This window comes from Mobula hypostoma, chromosome 7, assembly GCF_963921235.1.
Source record: "Mobula hypostoma chromosome 7, sMobHyp1.1, whole genome shotgun sequence".
NCBI lineage: Eukaryota > Metazoa > Chordata > Chondrichthyes > Myliobatiformes > Myliobatidae > Mobula > Mobula hypostoma.
This window is the reverse complement of record NC_086103.1, coordinates 82,050,242-82,070,845: the sequence shown is the minus strand read 5'-3', so window position 1 is coordinate 82,070,845 and position 20,604 is coordinate 82,050,242. Positions and strand designations below refer to the sequence as shown.

The 20,604-nt window shown below is 43.0% G+C and overlaps 1 protein-coding gene across 1 annotated transcript in view; it reads left to right on the top strand.

The window, feature by feature from the left end:
- Window positions 1-20,604, top strand: part of LOC134349915 (hemicentin-2-like) — a 149,473-nt gene that overhangs the window by 27,902 nt on the left and 100,967 nt on the right. Inside the window, exons 5-8 of the mRNA XM_063054873.1 lie at window positions 1,280-1,558; window positions 2,020-2,274; window positions 7,727-7,837; window positions 13,813-13,874. Coding sequence (XP_062910943.1) covers window positions 1,280-1,558; window positions 2,020-2,274; window positions 7,727-7,837; window positions 13,813-13,874 — 707 coding nt within the window. The remainder of the gene's footprint in view (window positions 1-1,279; window positions 1,559-2,019; window positions 2,275-7,726; window positions 7,838-13,812; window positions 13,875-20,604) is intronic.

Here is a 20,604-nt window from a genome sequence, read left to right as displayed (position 1 = left end):
CAGCTGTAGGTGATATAGCATCCGTTAGTCTTGCGAGACCATGGATCTGCATCTGGAAAGTCTTCACTCTCCAGGGCGCAGGCCTGGGCAAGGTTGTATGGAAGATCAGCAGTTGCCCATGCTGCAAGTCTCCCCTCTCCATGACACCAATGTTGTCCAAGGGAAGGGCATTAGGACCCACACAGTTTGGCACCAGTGTCATCGCAGAGCAATGTGTGATTAAGTGCCTCGCTCAAGGACACAACACATTGCCTCGGCTGGGGCTCGAACTCACGACCTTCAGGTAGCTAGTCCAACGCCTTAACCACTTGGTCACATGCCCACACTAGGTGATATAACTGTAATGGTAATTTAAGCAAGTGAATGGATTAACACTATAATAGCAATTTTTTTCTAAAACTGATACTAATATTATGCGTAAATACACCTATAATATATATACCTTGCAATAGGTGCATCCAGTGTATCTTTTGCACTGTATAAATACAGCGTATCCCTTGCACTATATACATACAATGTATTCCTTACACATGGTGTATTCCTTGCACAGTATGCATACTTAGATTGCTGCTCCTAAAGACAGTTGAATCAGTGGAATCTAGAGAAAGAAGATACCTGGCATCTATTACAATTGTGGCGATTAACTGTAAAGGAACCGACATCTCCCATTCCCCACTACGTTGTCATTCCAATAGTTACCAGGTAAATGAAGTGTTGGAAATACTCTATGGATCAGACAGCTTTAGTAGAGAGAGTTATTACATTAGTCTTGGGTGAACATTCTGTTCTGATGGGCGACACAGTAGTGTAGTGGGTAACACAATGTTTTACAGTGCAGGCGACCTGACCCAGGTTCAATTCCAATCGTTGCCTGTAGGGAGTTGTACGTTCTCTCCATGACTGTGTGGGTTTCCTCTTGGTGCCCCCGTTTCCTCCCATAATCCAAAACATACCATTTGGTAGGTAAATTGGTCATTGTAAATCACCCCATGCTTGGACTACAGTTAAATCGGGGGCATTGCTGGGTGGGCGTGGCTCAAAGGGCCAGAAGGGTCTATTCTGCACGTTATGTCAATAAATGAATAAATAAAATTTCATCAGTCTGAAACATCAACTTTATTTCTCCCTCTGGAGAATCTTTTGGCCCGCTGAATATTTCCAGTATCTTCTATTTTTGTTTCAAAATTGTAATTTATCAGCAGGTACCCTGTATTTACTGTCCTGAAATGTTTCATGTCATTCAAAAGTCATTGACCACAATTGTTTCTTGTACATTCAGATCCTCCAAAAGACACTGCCCTTCTTGTGAATGCAACACAGGAGGAAATAAAAGAAGGTGACTGTGTTACACTTGTGTGTGTTGGGAACAGTTTTCCTGAAGCTAACTATACCTGGTACAAAAAGGACCATTCCTCAAACAAAACAGAGATATTGAATATCGAAAGCAGCAATATATTATTCCAAAAAATTACAAGGAAGAATTCTGGATTCTACAACTGCATGGCTACAAATTACTTAGGAGGGAGTTTGTCTTCAGAAGTAGAAATTAATGTGCAATGTGAGTATTTGGGTTTTTTCTGATCTCCATGTTGAAGAAAAGTATTTGGAAGGAAAAATTATATAGATATGACTGGGGAATGTCCCATTTTATGCCAGTTTCAGTCATTTATATCTGACCCTTTCAGGCTGACTCTAAGAAAGTGAGTATATTACACACATACGCATTTCACTCAGACACAGTGACAGATGCAGTTCAGATAAGCAAACAAATGCTGTATGTATCTGTGCAGATAAATAAGCATAATTAGAAATGAAACCTTATCTGCATTTTGATTGCTTATTTAATCCAGAGCTTTGGAGGGAACATCAGCAAGTCCCGAATGAGATTAGTTAATCTTCAACAAACATTCAAAATTATAATGAGATTCATACCTGCACAGTCAGGACTAAATTAGACTATGAGCACACTAAGACCACACTTCAATCTTTCTAAGCAATAGTTTTAATTTTATTTTGCAGACAAACCAGATAAAGTCACAATCAGCCAGGAACTTCTGTACAAGTGCATTGCCGAGGCGAGTCCGCCTGCCGTCATCACATGGAAGATCAGTGACGATAGTATAAATCTCACTGATCCCAGGGTCAGTATAAAGTCAGAATTCAATGGCACTCATACAGTTAGTACACTGAAACTGGAAACAACAGCAAGCTTTTGTGTTTCGTGCCTAGCTCAGAATAAACATGGAGTGTCGGTAACAGAGAGGTGTCCACCTGGTAAGTGTAAAACAAGTTCTCTTAGTTAACAAAGAGTAAGTATTTTAATATATTTCATTTAATTAATCTTTATCCTGTTAGTAACAATAGTTTCACATAACATAAGTAGACACTAACAGTACAATTATGCGAGGGGTGATTGTTAAGTTCGTGGCCTAAGGTAGAAGGAGTCAATTTTAGAAAACCTAGCACATTTATTTTTCCTACATTTACACGCTTAGTCCAGCAGACATGGAGCATACAGATCCCTTCCTTGTAGAAGTCAGCATCTTGGACCTCCAGAAAGTGGAATCCACAGTAGGTGTGATTGATAAGTTTGTGGCCTAAGGCAGAAGGAGATGAGTTATTAACTTCAAACTTTCTGCATTTTCACTCAAAGAGTTGAACAACACATGCATGTAACAAGAGCTGTATAACTCATCTCGTTCTACCTAAGACCATGAACTTATCAATCACCCCTGCTGTGGACCATCTGGAGGTCCAAGACGCTCTCGTTACATGCACGTGCAGTTCAACTCTGAGTGATAATGCAGAAAGTTTGAAGTTAGTAACTCATCTCCTTCTACCTGTCATAGTGGGAGGCACTGAGAATGGACCCAAATGCAAGACACAGACACTGAAGTACTAGGAACAGGACTAGGATGCAGGACCTGGGCTAGGTCATGGACAAGAAACAGGGAACCCGGACAAGGAACTATGAACTAGGAGCCTGGACGTGGACTCCGAGCCAGAGACTGGACAAGGACCCAGAACCTGGTCTTGACTCAGGCTCGGACCCCAAAACCAGGCAAAGATGTGGCGAGGCTGGGGTTCCTGGAGGCTAGACAAGGGTACTTAGAGGCAACTCCTGGGCAGGATGTGGGACTCCACCCCGCGGAAGCAAGGACAGGGGGGGGATAGACCCAACTGCAGGATAATGGCAAACTGCCTGGCTTACACAATGGAGGCAAGGGCCAGAACCAACTGCAGGGTAACGGCAAATGGCCTGGTTTACCTGACAGAGGCAAGGGACAACAAGGGCCAGAACCAACCGCAGGGTAACGGCAAACAGCCTGGCTTACCCGATGGAGGCAAAGGACAGAAAGGGAGCTAGGTCTAGGGTGGCTCCAAAACTCGAGGCGGCCGGTAACCTCAGTGGGCTACGGAACAGCCAAATCCATATCTCGATGACTGCACTAACCTTCCACCGGTGGATTGCTCCAAGGGGAGACAGACGAGACAACCCCACAACCACACTTGATCAGGTGCTTATGGTTAAGTCCAACCAAAACAAGGGATAGCCAGAAGACTTGGAGTCCGGAGACTGCGGACCAGACTGTGAACCGGAATGCGGACTTTGGACCAGACCATGACAGCAGCCCCCCACCCCCCACCCCTTCTGTGGGAGCCTCTGGGTGACCGAAGAAGCTCTCCAGGACTAAGGATGACTTAGGCAGGTGTGGAGGGGGTGGATGTAAACAATCAGGAGGGAATCCAGGGTGATGGGAGGTAGACGACAGTGTCCGTGTCTCTGGGTCCAAGTCTGGCTGGACTGTTCTGTCATAGTGGGAACGTTGGGAACAGACCCAAATGCAAGACACAGACACTGAAGCACTAGGAACATAACTAAGCGTGACAAAGAAGCAGAGGAAGTGGGGAAGAAAGGACACTGGACATGACATAAGCCCTGGACGAGACAAGGATACAGGGCCTGGGCTAGGACTTGACTAGGATAGCGGAACCAGGACATGGAACTTGGAACTAGGAGCATGGGTGTGGACTCCGAGCCAGAGACTGGACAAGGACCCAAAACCTGGGTCTTGACTCGGGCTCAAAGTTGCAAGATCAGGCGAAACGTGGTAAGGCTCAGGTTCCCGGAGAATGGGTGAAGACGAGGCGAGGCTCGGGTTCCTGGAGGCTCAACGAGGACATGATGGGGCAAGGGTACTTAGAGGCAACTCCTGGGCAGGATGCAGGACTCCACCCCACAGAGGCAAGGACAGGGAGGGATAGACCCAACTGCAGGGTAATGACAAACGGCCTGGCTTACCCGACGGAGGTAAGGGACAGGAAGGACAGAACTAACCGCAGGGTAACGGCAAATGGCCTGGTTTACCTGACGGAGGCAAGGGACAGGAAGGGAGCTAAGTCCGGGGTGGCTCCAAGACTCGAGGCAGCCAGTCACCTCAGCGGGCTATGGAACAGCCAAATTCATATCTCGATGACTGCACTAGCCTTCCACGGGTGGGTTACTGCAAGGGGAGACTGACAAGACAACCACACTCGATCCCAGGGCCACTTATATTCCCAGCTCCAAGATGAGCATCAAGTGCTTATGGTTAAGTCCAACCAAAACCAAGGACAGCTGGAAGACCCGGAGTCTGGAGACTGCGGACCAGACCGTGAACCGGAATGCGGACTTCGAACCGGACCATGACACTACCTCAGGCCATGAACTTATCAATCACCCCTGCTGTGGCCCACTTCTACAAAGAAGGGATCCGTATGCTCCACACCGCTGGACTAAGTGTGTACATGTAGGAGGGGACTGTTGAAAAATAAATGTGCTAGGTTTTCTAAAATTGACTCCTTCTACCTTAGGCCACGAACTTATCAATCACCCCTCGTGATTGACTCAGTCATCAGGAACTGCTTTAGCACTGATATGTTGAGCTCTGAAAATTGAGCACTTAAAGAATTAGTTATAGAACAATATGCTGGTCTGAATCATCAAACCATCAGTATTATTGGATTTATATTGATATAATATAAATCCGTGGCCAAGTGGTTAAGGCGTTCGTCTAGTGATTTGAAGGTTGCTAGTTCGAGCCTTGGCTGAGGCAGCGTATGTGTCCTTGAGCAAGGCACTTAACCACACATTGCTCTGCGACGACACCAGTGCCAAGCTGTATGGGTCCTAATGCCCTTCCCTTGGACAACATCGGTAGCATGGAGAAGGGAGACTTGCAGCATGGGCAACTGCTGGTCTTCCATACAACCTTGCCCAGGCCTGCACCCTGGAAACTTTCCAAGGTGCAAATCCATGGTCTCATGAGACTAATGGACACCTATATTGATTAGACTACACCTGGAGCATTGTGTTCTATTGTGATTTCCTTACAGAAAACAAATACTGCACTGTTAATTTTATTTCTGTATAATTGATAATATATTACACAAATTGGAAAGATGCAGCTTGGAGGTTGAGTAGCTTTGGATATTTTTCATTGGAAAAGGAAGGTGAAAAGAAAAAAAAAGAATTTTGATATGATGAATCTGGAAAAAAAATCAATGTGGGAAAACCTACAATGATTCGAGATCAGATAAACAGTTTTACAGAAATCTTTTCACATTGGCAGTGTTAGGAATGGGGAACCTTATGGAGGTGATGCAGTTGAACAAGATGACAGGCATGAGTACTGTGGAATCATTGGGTGTTACAACTCAGAATAAGCTCATGATATCCATGCCTGCACTTTTGTACAGCTCTTCAGTTGGACCCAGAACTTGATCTTATGCCATGGTCTTTCAAATTCTGTCTCTGGAAAGTTATGCTCAATTTGTTTGAAATATATTCCAAGCCTGCTTCCACCACTCATTCAGTCGCTGCATTCCAGATCATGTCAGCTGGCTATAACCAACAGATTTCTCTTGCAGGCTCAACTTCTTTAGCCAATCACCTTAAATCTGCATTTCTGATTACTGTTACTGGGAACTGCTTCTCATTCTGTAATTCATCAAACCATTAATAGTTCACACTCTTCATAACTCTTCATGCTCTTGGATCAACTTTGGCTTCTCCATACCATTAAGCTTTTTTATTGATGTATCTGAGGAAATATTCAATCTCTGCAGGTCAGGGAAGGGTAAAGAGATATAGATGAGGAGAGCTGAATGAGTTTAATTGACTGGGAGGAAACTTAAAAGGTATATACCAGTCATACTGAAAGAGCTGCCTCTCAAATCAAGTTTCTAGAATCAGGTCATTTATTACAGCCCTTATTTAAGGAAGAACTTTGTTGCACCAGTTATCTGACTACTGCTCCCTTTGAGCTCAGCTTCCTGCATTTACCCCATAAGGATTCTCACTACCTGTACAATCCTCAAATGTCCAGAATTGTTCTTCCAAGGAGATCTTCCTAATCTGGAAGATAATTTTTATGGAACCTTTTGATATGCAGACAGATCTCTGTGCTACAGCTTTACCAAACTCTTATGAATAACAGAGCAAACAGCTAAGGTTACCTGAAACTGATTTTCCCATCTGACAGAATGCTGCTTTTGGGCCCCAAAACCCACTAAATACTGCAAAATGGCACGAGATAGATCACCTCATTTTGCATCCATTGTCACTTCAATCTTATTTTACCCAAAGGATAAATGCACAGGATAGCATGATGGTGCTGTTGATAGGATTGCTGCCTCAGCTCCAGTGGCTCAGGTTCAATTCTGACCTCAGGTGCTGTTTGTGTGGAGTTTCCATGTTCAAAGTTCAAAGTACGTTATTATCAAAGTATATACACATTATACAACCTTGACTTTCACCTCCTAACAGGCAGCCACAAAACAAAGAAACCAAAAAGAGCTCATAATGAAAAGACAGTTAAACACCCCAATGTGCAGAGAAAAGAAAAAAAAATCAAATCATGCAAACAATAACGGTGAGCAAATAGTGTTCTGAACTGAAGTCCACAAAGAAAGTCAGAGACCCCTAGTTCAGTGCAGAACCGAGTAAACGGTGTGGAGCAGTGAGCTGAACCAGCCCATCCCTCACCTCAGGCCCTGAAACGCTGGCCTTTTCAATCTAGCCCAGAGCCAAAATCATCCTCTAAACATAGGGTGCAGTCACTTAATTGTGTTCTGGGGCCTCGACTCCACCACTTGACCTTTCCGATTCAGCCCAGCACTTAAATTGTCGTTCAAACATTGGATTCTGTCGCTTCGATGTGTTCTGGGGCCTGGACCCCGCTGCCTCAGTTCAATCTGTACCCAACCTTTCCAATTAAACATGTTTTCCCTGAAATATAGATTTCAGGTGTTCCACTTTCCCTCTTACATTCAAATTGGACTGGCAGGTAAAATAGCAACAGTAAATTGTCCCTGGTTTCTAGCTGGTTGGAGATTCATAAGTGAGTTGATTAGAATGTGGGAGAGAATAAAATGAATTGGGAGAGGATTGGGCTGATTCAGATTTAGTGGGCCAAAAGACCTGTTTTTATGTTGTATCTCTCTATAACCCTATGATAATGAAAAATGCAGCCTAAAACAGAATGTCATTACCATATTATCAGCGTGCAAGTTTGAAGAATAACTTAAGGGCAAGGCTAACTTGAATAAGTTTCTATCCACATAAATACAGTATTTGTGACCAATTTATATCCCTTTTCCACTCCCTTGATCATTGTATTTATACATAAGGTGGTCCGTTTGAATGAATCTGATCTGTCTTTAACTCTGCCATTCTGATTGGTAGGTTCATTTACAAAACTATTGCTGCTGGTTGTTGGGATCATTGCCAGCGGTGCTGTTGTCATCATTATATTCGTAATTGTGGCTTGGAAGCGCAAGAAGGAAGTGATTGAAGGTAAGCTTTGTGCTGATCCACTCCACGGGTTCATTAGGCAGAGAGGACACTTCGACAGATGATGAGCCCTCTTCATAATGCAATCCATGAGTGTTGCATGATCCAAAAACTTCTCTCATATAGCTATTCCAAACAGGGATGGAGCTCTGTTGTGGCCAGTGATAACCATCATGCCATGGTCGCCATCTTGACCATTGAAATGCCAGTTATTTGTGCTCACCGTCTAAGCAAAAAAACTATTTTCTGAATGTTAATTAAATAATTCATGGGCAAAGCAGGTATCTGAAATACGATAAATATATGAATATTTGTTCATTATTGTGATGGGATACATCCCTTTAATTTACGTTTAGATTTGATGATGCTTCACGCATCTGCCTTCTGAATAAGTCTGGACATTACCGCTGAGGCTGCAGGTTTAAACTAAAACCTAATTAATTGTCGCAATGGAAATTCAAGCCATTAGGTCACATCAAGTGATTACCTATTCACAATGTTTTGAATAAAACTATGCAAGATATACAACTAATTAACAAGGGAATTAACAAGGGAAATGTAACCTCCTCTCATAGTGCCCTATGTATTATTTCAATGCATTTACAGTATACGCTATTCAAACTGTGATTATAATTCAAATCGGGTCTGTTGGGTTCGGCCTGAATACCTGTTCTGACCATGATCTCTTCAACTTCTTGAAAATGTGAGGCAATATCATGTCAATTCTAAATAACCTTTAGGCAGTGGGGTTCCCAAATATTCCCCAGGGAGTAGAAATCCTAGATAATCTAGGAAGGTGGATATGCACTTGATCTCCTGAGACCCAAATGATCTCCTGGAGATGATGTAGCTAAAATATTGTGAAACCCATCTGCTTTAAGAGCTGTTGAGCTCCACAAGCTGGGAATCCCAAGGATATCCATGGTCACTGTGGTAAATACTCATTCCTCACACACTTGCTTTGTAATTTGATTATCATTTTGCAATGTAAGTCAACTGCACTAAGAATAAAATGTAATAGTTTCAATTCCTGGTCTTTTCCTGTCTGTCCAAATGATACAACTGCTGTTCTCACACAATGGTTCACCGTTGTGTGTTTCACATCTGATGTGATCTCGTGAATGTATGGGATAACATCTTTCCCCATAAAACACTCCTTGTGGAATATTAAAGAATCCAAGTTGTCTCCGGGGAATCATCAGTACCCATCTACACTATTTCTCTTTTCACCTGAATACCCATCATCATTCCTCACTCCACCCCCAGATTCCCCCACACTAACCTGCCTAGGCTCTATTTCTAGTAGCTAATTAACATACCAACAAGCACATCTCTGAGATGTGGGATGAAACCAGAGTACCGGGGGAAAGCAACAGGGTCAAAGGGTAAATATGCAAACAACATGCAAGCAACACTGGCAGTCAGGATAGAACCAGTTGCTGGGGAAATGAGACCCTACTAGGCCCTACATCTTACTTCAAATATCATACTTCAAAGTACATTTATTTGAACTTTGATACTTTATATCATCCTTATATTCATTGAAGTGGCATCAAAAGTTAATAAATACATGAAACAAATGATCAAATGGGGAGGTAAGCAACTCACAATCACTCATTTCATCCTCCTGAATAAAACCCAGATCTACCAAAGTAGAATTCCAAACAGGTTACAAGATGATCGGAATCCTGAACAGATACGGGCAATGAGATGAAATGAGAGGGAAGAGACTGCAGATGCTAGAATCTGAAGCAATAAATTATACATCAGTCCTGTTGCAGGGTTTTGACACAAAATATTGACAATTCCATGTGCCTCATACATGCTGCTTGACCTGTTAGGTTCTTCCAGCAGATTGCTTGTTTGTTATAAATTCAGAGAGCAGAAGTAACATCAAGTAACATTACGAGAGGTAATGTTGCAGCTATATAGGACCCTGGTCAGACCCCACTTGGAGTACTGTGCTCAGTTCTGGTCACCTCACTACAGGAAGGATGTGGAAACCATTGAAAGGGTGCTGAGGAGATTTACAAGGATGTTGCCTGGATTGGGGAGCATGCCTTTTGAAGACAGGTTGAGTGAACTCGGCCTTTTCTCCTTGGAGCGACGGAGGATGAGAGGTGACCTGACAGAGGTGTATAAGATGATGAGAGGCATTGATCATGTGGATAGTCAGAGGCCTTTTCCCAGGGCTGAAATGGCTGCCACAAGACAGCACAGGTTTAAGGTGATTGGGAGTAGGTACGGAGGAGATGTCAGGGGTGAGTTTTTTACACAGAGAATGGTGAATGCATGGAATGGGCTGCTGGCAACGGTGGTGGAGACGGATACGATAGGGTCTTTTAAGAGACTTTTTGATAGGTACATGGAGGTTAGAAAAATAGAGGGATATGGGTAACCTTAGTAAATCTAAGGTAGGGACATGTTTGACACAACTTTGTGGGCCAAAGGGCCTGTATTGTGCTGTAGGTTTTCTATGTTTCTATGTTTCTAATTGCATTGTTCCCAACCATAAAGTAAGGTCTACTATCCAATGACCCTCGAAGAATAAAAATAGACACATCTGTCATGATGTGCATTGGCAAGATCAGAACCCAAGTGCATAGAAAAGCCAGACCATGATATGGAGATGGCGATGAGAGCTTATTCATAATAATTCCAAAAGAACATCAGCAGCTCAGCCAAGCAACATCGTGAGAAGTAACATTCTCAAAACTGAGGTCCTGCGATTAGCGCTAGTTGGGCTTCCACTTAAATAATCCAAGTAACACAGAACCCTAAGATGATCAAAATAAACTTAATGAGGTTCAACAGAAGGCACCAGAAGGCCACATTACAAAGAGCAACTTGCTCGAGAAAAACAGAAGGAACTCTGAACAATTAGTGACTGTCGTTAAACAACAATTAGCCAATTCAGGTGCTCTAAAAACCTTGGAGCCCAATGCTGTCTGGTGCCCGCACAGGCCCAAAGAGCTGAGGAGTTGTATCAGTTACGTAGTAGGGCCTAGGATCAGAATGTCTTATAAATTGTGTTGGTCAAAAACAACTGAAAACTTATTTTTAATTAAAAAGACCTGATAGCACAGACAAATTGACTATGCTTCAACTTCTTGTAATATACAATATACTATTTGGATGCAGCATAGCTTGGTATGGCTATTGTTTTATGCATGACTGAAGAAACTGCAGAGTTGTGGACACAGATCGGCGCATTATTCTTCGTGTTGTCTCAATAAAGCAGCCAGCATAATTAAAGATCCCATCCACTCTGGGCATTCTCTGTTTTAACCTCCCTCATCAGGCAGAAGATACAGAAACCTGAAAACATGTACCATCAGTCTCAAGGACAGCTTCTACCCCTACATATCGCATGGTGCTCTGGTAGAATAAGATGGATACTTGACCTTACTATCTGCCTCATAAAGATGGGGATAAGGCAGTAAAATGGGGTTGAGAGAAATAATATATCAGCCATGATGTAATGGTGGAGCAGACTCAGTGGGTCAGTGGTCCCCAACCACCAGGCCGTGGACCAGTACCGGGCCGCAAAGCATGTGCTACCGGGCCCTGAGGAAACGATATGAATTGGCGATATGAAACGATATGAGTCAGCTGCACCTTTCCTCATTGGCTGTCACGCACTGTTGAACTTGAACACCCCCCCCCCCACCACCCCTCTGTTGGGGACCCCTGGGCTAAATGGCCTAATTATGTTCCTCTGTCTTATCTGTCTGTCTAGGTACCATATCCAATGCGGACTTTGGTGACCATGGTTTTCCATATAGATCTATCCTTCGTTTTTTGGATTATAGACTAAGATATTCCACCTTATACCCAACCTACACTGCAGTTTCTTTGTAGATGTTGCATTTTTTCTGCATTCTGTTATTGTTTTACCTTGTACTATCTCAATGCACTGCATAATGATTTGGTACATACGAATAGCATGCAAAACAAGCTTTTCACTGTACTTTGGTACATGTGACAATAATATACCAGTTCCAATTCAAATTACTGGGGGACACCCACACTCGAAATATTTGCACAAGAGATTCTGCAGATGTTGAAAATCCAGAGTAACACACACTAAATGCTGGAGAAACTCAGCAGGTCAGGCAGCATCTATGGAAATGAATATACAGTCAACATTTCAGATTGAGACCCTTCTTTGGGACTGGAAGGGAAGGGGGGAGATGTCAGAATAAAAAAGTGGGGAGAGAAGAAGGAGGACTAGATGGAAGGTAATAGGTGAAGCCAGGTTGGTAGAAAGGTAAAGGGCCTGGTGAAGAAAGAATCTGATAGAAGAGAAGAATGCACCATGGGAGAAAGGGAAGAAGGAGGGACACCGGGGGGGGGGGGGGTGATAGGCAAGTGAGGAGAAACATAGAAAACCTAAAGCACAATACAGACCCTTCGGCCCAGAAAGCTGTGCTGAACATGTACTTACTTTAGAAATTACCTATAGCCCTCTATTTTTCTAAGCTCCATGTACCTATCCAGGAGAAGGTGTAAGAGGCTATAGTGGGGACTAGAAGAAGAGGGAAGGGGGAACAAAAAATTACCAAAAAGAGAAATCAATGTTGAAGGTTACCCTGATGGAGTATGAGGTGCTGCTCCTCCACCCTGAGGCTGGCCTCATCATGGTAAAAGAGGAGGCCATGGACCAACACGTCAGAATGGGAATGGGGATAGCAATTAAAATGGTTGGCCACCGAGAAATTCCACTTTTGGTGGCTAGAGCGGAGGTGCTCGACCCAACTTTTATTTGTGGCTGTGAGATAATCATTGGTAATTCCAAAATCAATTGCAGGCAAGAGTGTTTCTTTAAATTTTTTATCCAAACAAGTGTGAAAACTGAAAAGCCATTGCACCATAAGGTCCACTACCCTTAGAGTTGTTGAATTAGTCTGCACAGATGGAATTATACCAATCCATGTTTGGTATTAGATCCAACACACATAAAAATTGCTGGTGAACACAGCAGGTCAGGCAGCATCTATAGGAAGAGGTACGGTCGATGTTTCGGGCTGAGACCCTTCGTCAAGACTAACTGAAAGAAGAGATAGTAAGAGATTTGAAAGTGGGAGGGGAAGGAGGAGATCTGAAATGATAGGAGAAAACAGGAAGGGGAAGGATGAAGCTAAGAGCTGGACAATTGATTGGCAATAGGGAATATGAGAGGATCATGGGAGGCCTAGGGAGAAAGAAAGAGGGAAGGGGAAAGCCTGGAGGATGGGCAAAGAGTATAGTGAGAGGGACAGAGGGAGAAAAAGGAGAGAGAGAAAAAATATATAATAATAAAAGATAAATCACCCCTCCCCCTCCCACTTTCAAATCTCTTACTATCTCTTCTTTCAGTTAGTCCTAACGAGGGGTCTTGGCCCGAAACGTCAACCATACCTCTTCCTATAGATGCTGCCTGGCCTGCTGAGTTCACCAGCAATTTTTATGTGTGTTGCTTGAAATTCCAGCATCTGCAGATTTCCTTGTGGTTGGTATTAGATCCCTTTATCTTTATCAGCATGGAGTGTCAATGGGCAATCAACCTGATTTTACAGAATGTTTCATTGCTAAATCTGTTTCTCCTTATGTTAAACTGAGTTATCCTTAACTTAACAATATTTTTTGGTTCTTTATAAAGAGAGTGAAGTGAAACCAGGAAATGTCAGTGATGAGCAGATGTTCACACAGAAGGTTAAAGATAAAATTCAAGTTAATCTTCCAGCTGTACCACCTTCGCATAAACCAGTCCCTCAGATAGCGTTGAGCAGTTCTGTGTTAGCCAGAAACTTTACTGCGAGGGTGGATTCCCCACCTCCAGCCACAAACAAACCTGCAGCAGGCAGCCGTTGGATGATTGGATGAGAATGTGATTCACTCTGTGTATGTCCCTATCTCAGTCTGGGTTCTCCTGGGGCTTAAAGAACACTTGAACACACATTTGATCTTTATTTATCTCTTTCTCTTTATGGACTCAGGGCAGGAGTTGGAGAGTGAATCACAGCCAGTGATCTACACTGAAGTACAGACACCAAAAAAGGTTTGTAAAACTGACTCAACTTCTTCCTGCTTTAATATAAAGGCTAAAATTGTCCGCTGAAATGTCACAGAGAGGGGTGGCAAGCAAACACCGCTTGGCTTAGGCTGATAGAGTCAGCAAGATTGATTTTGAGAAGGTGAGAAATAGGGTTGAGGAATTCAGGGGTTTGGGGAAGTTGGTGCAGCAAGAGGCAGATGTGAAAACCTGAGCTGGAAGGAGGCAAAGTGTGGCAGGTGAGCTGCAGGTACAATGCAAAGTTTGCTTGCATCAACATCACGGGCTCATAGGTTCTGACAACACACAGAGCATAAATTATACATAATTTGTATATAAATTATACAAGGCAGTTAAGAAAAGACTGTGCAAGACATGAGATAAGTAGAAAAAAAAGTCAGAGACCGTCCTGATGAAAGGTGTCAGCCAAAAACATTGATTGTTTATCCCTTTCCACAGATGCTTCCTGACCTGCTGAGTTTCTCCAGTATTTTGTACTGTATGTGTTCCACTAGATTTCCTAGAATCTGCAGATTCTCTTGTATTTACAATCAGAGATAAGTCCATAGCGGTACGAGGTGGTGTGTAGTGTTGTTGAGGTAGGGTTAAAGTTGAGCAGGCTGGTTCAAAAAAATTCAGATTCAGATTTATTTATCTCGGGTACATCAAAGCATACAGAGAAATCTGTTGCTTGTGTTAACAGCTAGTGCACTAAAAGATACGCTGGGGGCAGCATGCTTCATCACACATTCTGGCACTAGCATAGTTCTGCAGAACAACACAAGCAGCAACAACAACAGCAAAACAAGCCCCTTTCCCACTCACACACACAGACAGACCTCCAAACCCAGGACAGGCTGCCTATATGCCTCCAGCTTTGTCCACTAACTCCCAGCCTCACAGCAAATTGGCCTCCAACTTCAGACTTCACCAACTGCACTTTCCAATCATGGGTTTGGCCTTCAAGCCTCAACATACAAATGTGCATGGACCTCTGACCCCAATGACATGTAACCTCATGATTCCCTCAGGGCCTTGTGACTAATTTGGGCCTTTACAAACTTAAGTTCAAGTTCCACAGTGCCAAATGAAACAACATTTCTCTGGACCATGGTGCACAGCACAGTACATATAACGCACACACTACACCTAAAGTAATATTGCCACAAATAAATTAGCAGATAATAAGGTGCACTTATGATACAAGTCCCTCCAGTGCCTGCTTGATGTTGGCCTGAGTTGGAATGTACTTCCTGCCTGACAATGTAAGGAGTTTCAGACACAAAATGCTGGAGCAACTCTGAAGGTGAACCTGCATCTACTGAAAAGAGTATTTGTGTCTGTAATGTAAGGAGGTTGTACGTTCTCCCTGTGACTGTGTGGGTTTCCTCTAGGTGCTCTGGTTTCTTCCCACATTCCAAAGACATACCAATTGGTTGTTGCAAATTGTCATGTGTTTATGCTACAGCTAAATCAGGGGTTGCTGGGCAGTGCAGCTCAGAGGGCTGAAAGTGCCTATCCCATGCTGTATCTCAATCAATCAATCAATCAATAAATCAATAAATAAATAACTAACTAACAACTAGAAGAAAGCATGGGCCAGGTAGTGGGGATCATTGCTGACAGATGCTGCTTTCCTGAGGCAATATGTTTATTTTATTTGCATCATAAGACCATAAGACATAGAAGCAGAAGTAGGCCATTTGGCCCATCGAGTCTGCTCCACCATTCAATTGTGGGCTAATCCAATTCGTCCGGTCATCCCCACTCCCCTGTTTTCTCCCAAAAACCTTTGATACCCTGGCTAATCAAGAACCTATCTATCTCTGCCTTAAATACACCCAATGACTTGGCCTCCACAGCCGCTCGTGGCAACAAATTCCACATATTTACCACCCTCTGACTAAAGTAATTTCTCTGCATCTCAGTTCTAAAATGACGTCCTTCAATCCTGAAGTCATGCCCTCTTGCCCTAGAATCCCCTACTATGGGAAATAACTTTGCCATATCTAATCCGTACAGGCCTTTTAACATTCGGAATGTTTCTATGAGAACCCCCCTCATTCTCCTGAACTCCAAGGAATACAGACCGAGAGCTGCCAGACATTCCTCATAGGGTAACCCTTTCATTCCTGGAATCATTCTCGTGAATCTTCTCTGAACCCTCTCCAATGTCAGTATATCCTTTCTAAAATAAGGAGCCCAAAACTGCACACAATACTCCAAATGTGGTCTCACGAGTGCCTTATAGAGCCTCAACATCACATCCCTGCTCTTATATTCTATACCTCTAGAAATGAATGCCAACATTGCATTCGCCTTCTTCACAACTGACTCAACCTGCAGGTTAACCTTTAGTGTATCTTGCACAAGGACTCCCAAGTCCATTTGCATCTCTGCATTTTGAATTCTCTCTCCATGTAAATAATAGTCTGCCTGTTTATTTCTTCCACCAAAGTGCATGACCATACACTTTCCAACATTGTATTTCATTTGCCACTCCTTTGCCCATTCCCCTAAACTATCCAAGTCTCTCTGCAGGTTCTCTGTTTCCTCAACACTACCAGTTCCTCCACCTATCTTTGTATCATCAGCAAATTTAGCCAAAAATCCATTAATACTGTAGTCCAAATCATTGACATACATCATAAAAAGTAACGGTCCCAACACCGACCCCTGTGAAACTCCACTGGTAATTGGCAACCAGCCAGAATAGGATCCCTTTATTCCTACTCTCTGTTTTCTGCCATCCAGCCAATGCTCCACCTATGCTAGCAACTTCCCTGTAATTCCATGGGCTCTTATCTTGCTAAGCAGCCTCATGTGCGGCACCTTGTCAAAGGCCTTCTGAAAATCCAAGTACACCATGTCTACTGCATCTCCTTTGTCTACCCTGCTTGTAATTTCCTCAAAGGGTTTCAGTAGGCTTTGAGATCATGTAGAGATTGAGATGGAAACGAATACCTGGGCTACCTATCTTCCGACAGCCTGAGTGCCTTGTTGATTTATAATCATTATCAATAATCATAATTAATTAAACAAAAGCTTGCTGCTGCCTCACAGCTACAGGCATCCAGGTTTAATCCTGGCCTTTGGTGCAGCCAGGACTGGGGTTGCATTTTCTACCTGCGCCTGCATAGATTTCCCCTATGTATTACAGTTTCTTTGCACATGCCAAAGACATGTTGGTGAGTTTGCTGGCTAATGTAAATTATTCCTCGTGAAGGGGAATTAGAGGACATTTGAGAGAGAAAGGGCTTCCTTCCGTATCTCAAGAAACCAAATAAATTAACTGATGACTCTAAATATCACCTCATGTTATGGTGGGATCACTGGGCAACATTGATGGACACATATGAGAGAATAGGTTACCAAAACTTATTGGAGGTGTGGGTCTAATGGGTTTGTTCTGAAATTTAGCATAGAATTGGTAAGCTGAATGGTCTCTTCCAATGTAATGAGAAATCTTGGAATGAGATCAAGATAAGACCATAGGACATAGGACCAGAATTAGGCCATTTGACCCATCATGTCTGCTCTGCCATTCCATCATGGCTGATTTATTATCCCTTTCAACCGCATTATCTTGTCTTCTTCCCATACCATTGATAGCCTGAACAATTAGGAACATATCAAAAGCCCCTTTAAATATACCCAAAGAACTTGGCCTCTTCAGCCATCTGTGACAATTAATTCCACAGATTCAAGACCCTCTGGCTAAAGAAATTCCTCCTCATCTTTATTCTAAGTGGATGTCCCTCTACTTTGATGCTATGCCCTCTGGTCCTAGACTGCCCCCTTACAGGAAACATCCTTTCCAAATCAACACTATCTAGGCCATTCAATATTCAGAATGGTTTCAATTAGATCCTCTCCCATTCTTCTAAACTCCAGTGAGAACAGTCACAAACTCACCAAACTTTCCTCATACATTAATCCTTGCATTCCTCGAATCATTCTTGTGAACCTCCTCTGGGGTCTCTCCAATGCCAACAAAACTTTTCATATATAAGGGGCCTGAAACTGCTCAAATACTCCAAGTGCAGTCTGACCAATGCTTTATAAAGCCTCAGTATTACATCCTTGCTTTTATAATCAAGTCCTTTCGAAATGAATGCTAACATTGTACATGCTTCCTTACCACTGACTCAACCTGCAAGTTAATCATTAGGAAATCCTGCATGAGAACTCCCAAGTTGCCTTGCAGCACTGATTATTGAATTTTGTCAGAGTCCTTCTGCTTTTTCAACATCACCTGCCCTCCACCTATCTTTGTATTGTCCATAATTTTTGCCACAAAGCCATCTATTCCATTATCAATACCATTGACATATAACATGAAAAGAAGTGATCCCAGCACTGACACATGCAGAACACCACTAGTCACCGGCATCCAATCAAAAGGCCTCATTTTTTTCTACTCTTTGCCTCCTGTTATTCAGTCAATCTTCTATCCATGCTAGTAGCTTTCCAGTAATACCATGGGCTCTTACTTTGTTTAGCAGTCTCATGTGCAACGCCTTGTCGAAGGCCTTCTGAAATGCCAAGTATACTAGCGTCACGGACTCTCCTTAGTCTATCATGCCTGTTATTTCCTCAAAGAATTTCAACAGATTCGTTAGGCAAGATTTCCCCTGAGGAAAACCATGCTAACTTTAGTTTATTTTATCATGTTCTTCCAAGTATTCTGAAACCTCATCTTCAGTAATGGAATCCAACATTTTGGAACATTGAAGAGAGCTAACTGCTGTATAATTTATTTTCTCCTGTCTCCCTCCCCTCTTAAAGAGTGGAGTGAAATTAACAATTTTCCAGTCCTTTGGAACCATTCCAGAATGTAGTGATTCTTGAAAGATCATTACTAATGTCTCCACAATCACTTCAGCCACCTCTTTCAGAACCATGGCGTGTAGTCCACCTGGACTAAATGACTTATCTACATTCAGATACCTCAGCTTCCCAAGCACATTCTCCTTACTAATAGCAAGTACACTCACTTCTGTCTCCTGACACTCTTGAATTTCTGGCATAATGCTAGGGTCTTCCACAGTGAAGATTGGCACTATATTATATGTCTTCTTTTTTTCCTTTTATCCTGCCTTTGACTTCCCTTGTCAATAATGGTTGCATCATCCTCCCTTCAGAATACTGCTTCTTTGAGAGGTCTCCAATCTGTGCCCTCCAAGTTGCTCCCAGAAACTCCAACCATTGCTGTTCTGCTACATTCCCTGCTAGTGTTCCCTTCCAATCAACTTTAACCAACTCTTCTCTCATGTTTTTGTAGTTCCCTTTACTCCTCTGTAATACTGATACTTCTGACTTTAACTTTTCCCTCTCAAAATGCAGGGTGAATTCTATCATTTTATGATCACTCTCTCCTAAGTGTTCCTTTACCTCAAGCTCCCTAATTAAATCTGGTTCATTACACAAAACCCAATCCAGAATTGCCTTTCCCCTTGTGAGCTCAATCACAAGCTAATCTAAAAAACCATCCTTTAGGCACTCTATAAGTTTCCCCCCTTGTGATCCATCACCAACCAGAGTTACCCAAACTACCTGCATATTAAGTTCCCCATGATTATTGTAACATCGTCCTTTTATGTGCCTTTTCAATCTCTTGTTGTAATTTGTATCCCTCATTCTTGCTACTGTTCAGTGTTCAGTATATAACTCCCATCAGGGTCTTTTTACCCTTACAGTTTCTTAACTCTACCCACAAGGAATATATATCTTCCCATCATATTTAATCTCTTTCACCTCTTTGATTTCACTTTTCACCAACGGAGCCACACAGCCCCCTCTGCCTACATGACAGTCCTTTTGATACAATACCTACCTTGGATATTAAGCTCCCAACTCTGATCTTCTTTCAGCCATGACCAGGTAATACCGTTAGCGTCATACCTGCCAGTCACTAACTGCACTACAAGGGGATCTACCTTATTCTGAATACTGCACACACTCAAATATAACACCTTCAGTCCTGCGTTCCTTTTCAATTTTGCCCCCATGTTACACTTCAATTCATCCTACTAACTGAAATTTTGTTCTATTATCTGTCTGATTTTCCTCGCAATCTCACTACGCACAGTACCTAGTTGTGTACCAACTGCCTCATCCTCAGCCCTATCAGTCCCTTTCCCATCCACCTGCCAAATTAGTTGAAATCCTCCCCAACAGCTCTAGCTCTAGCAAATGAGCCCATACTTTTTCTATAGGTGATCTCTTCCACTGAAGGGATCCCTGTGATACAGAAATTTGAAACTCTGCCCCCGAACCAATTCCTCCACCACACATTCATCTGCCAAATCATCCTATTCTTACCGTCACGAGCAGCACATTGCACAGGCAGCAATCCAAAAATTACTACACTAGAGGTCCTACTTTTCAGCTTGCAACCTAATTCCCTATATCTCTCTTCAGGCCCTCCACCCTTTTTCTACCTATGTTGTTTGTTCCCATGACTTCCAATTGCTCACTCTGCTCCTTTATAATACTGTGAACCTGACCTGAGAACATCCGTGACCCCGGCACCTGGGAGGCAATAGTCCATCTGGGTGCCTCCTTCATGTCCACGGAAACTCCTGTTTGCTCCTCTAACTATGGAATCACCTATCAATACGGCACCCCTCTTCTCCTCCTTCCCTTCTGAGCCACAGACCCTGACTCAGTGCCCGAGATCCAGTCTCTGTGGCTTCCCCCGATAAGTAGACCCCCCCAGTAGTATCCAAAGTGG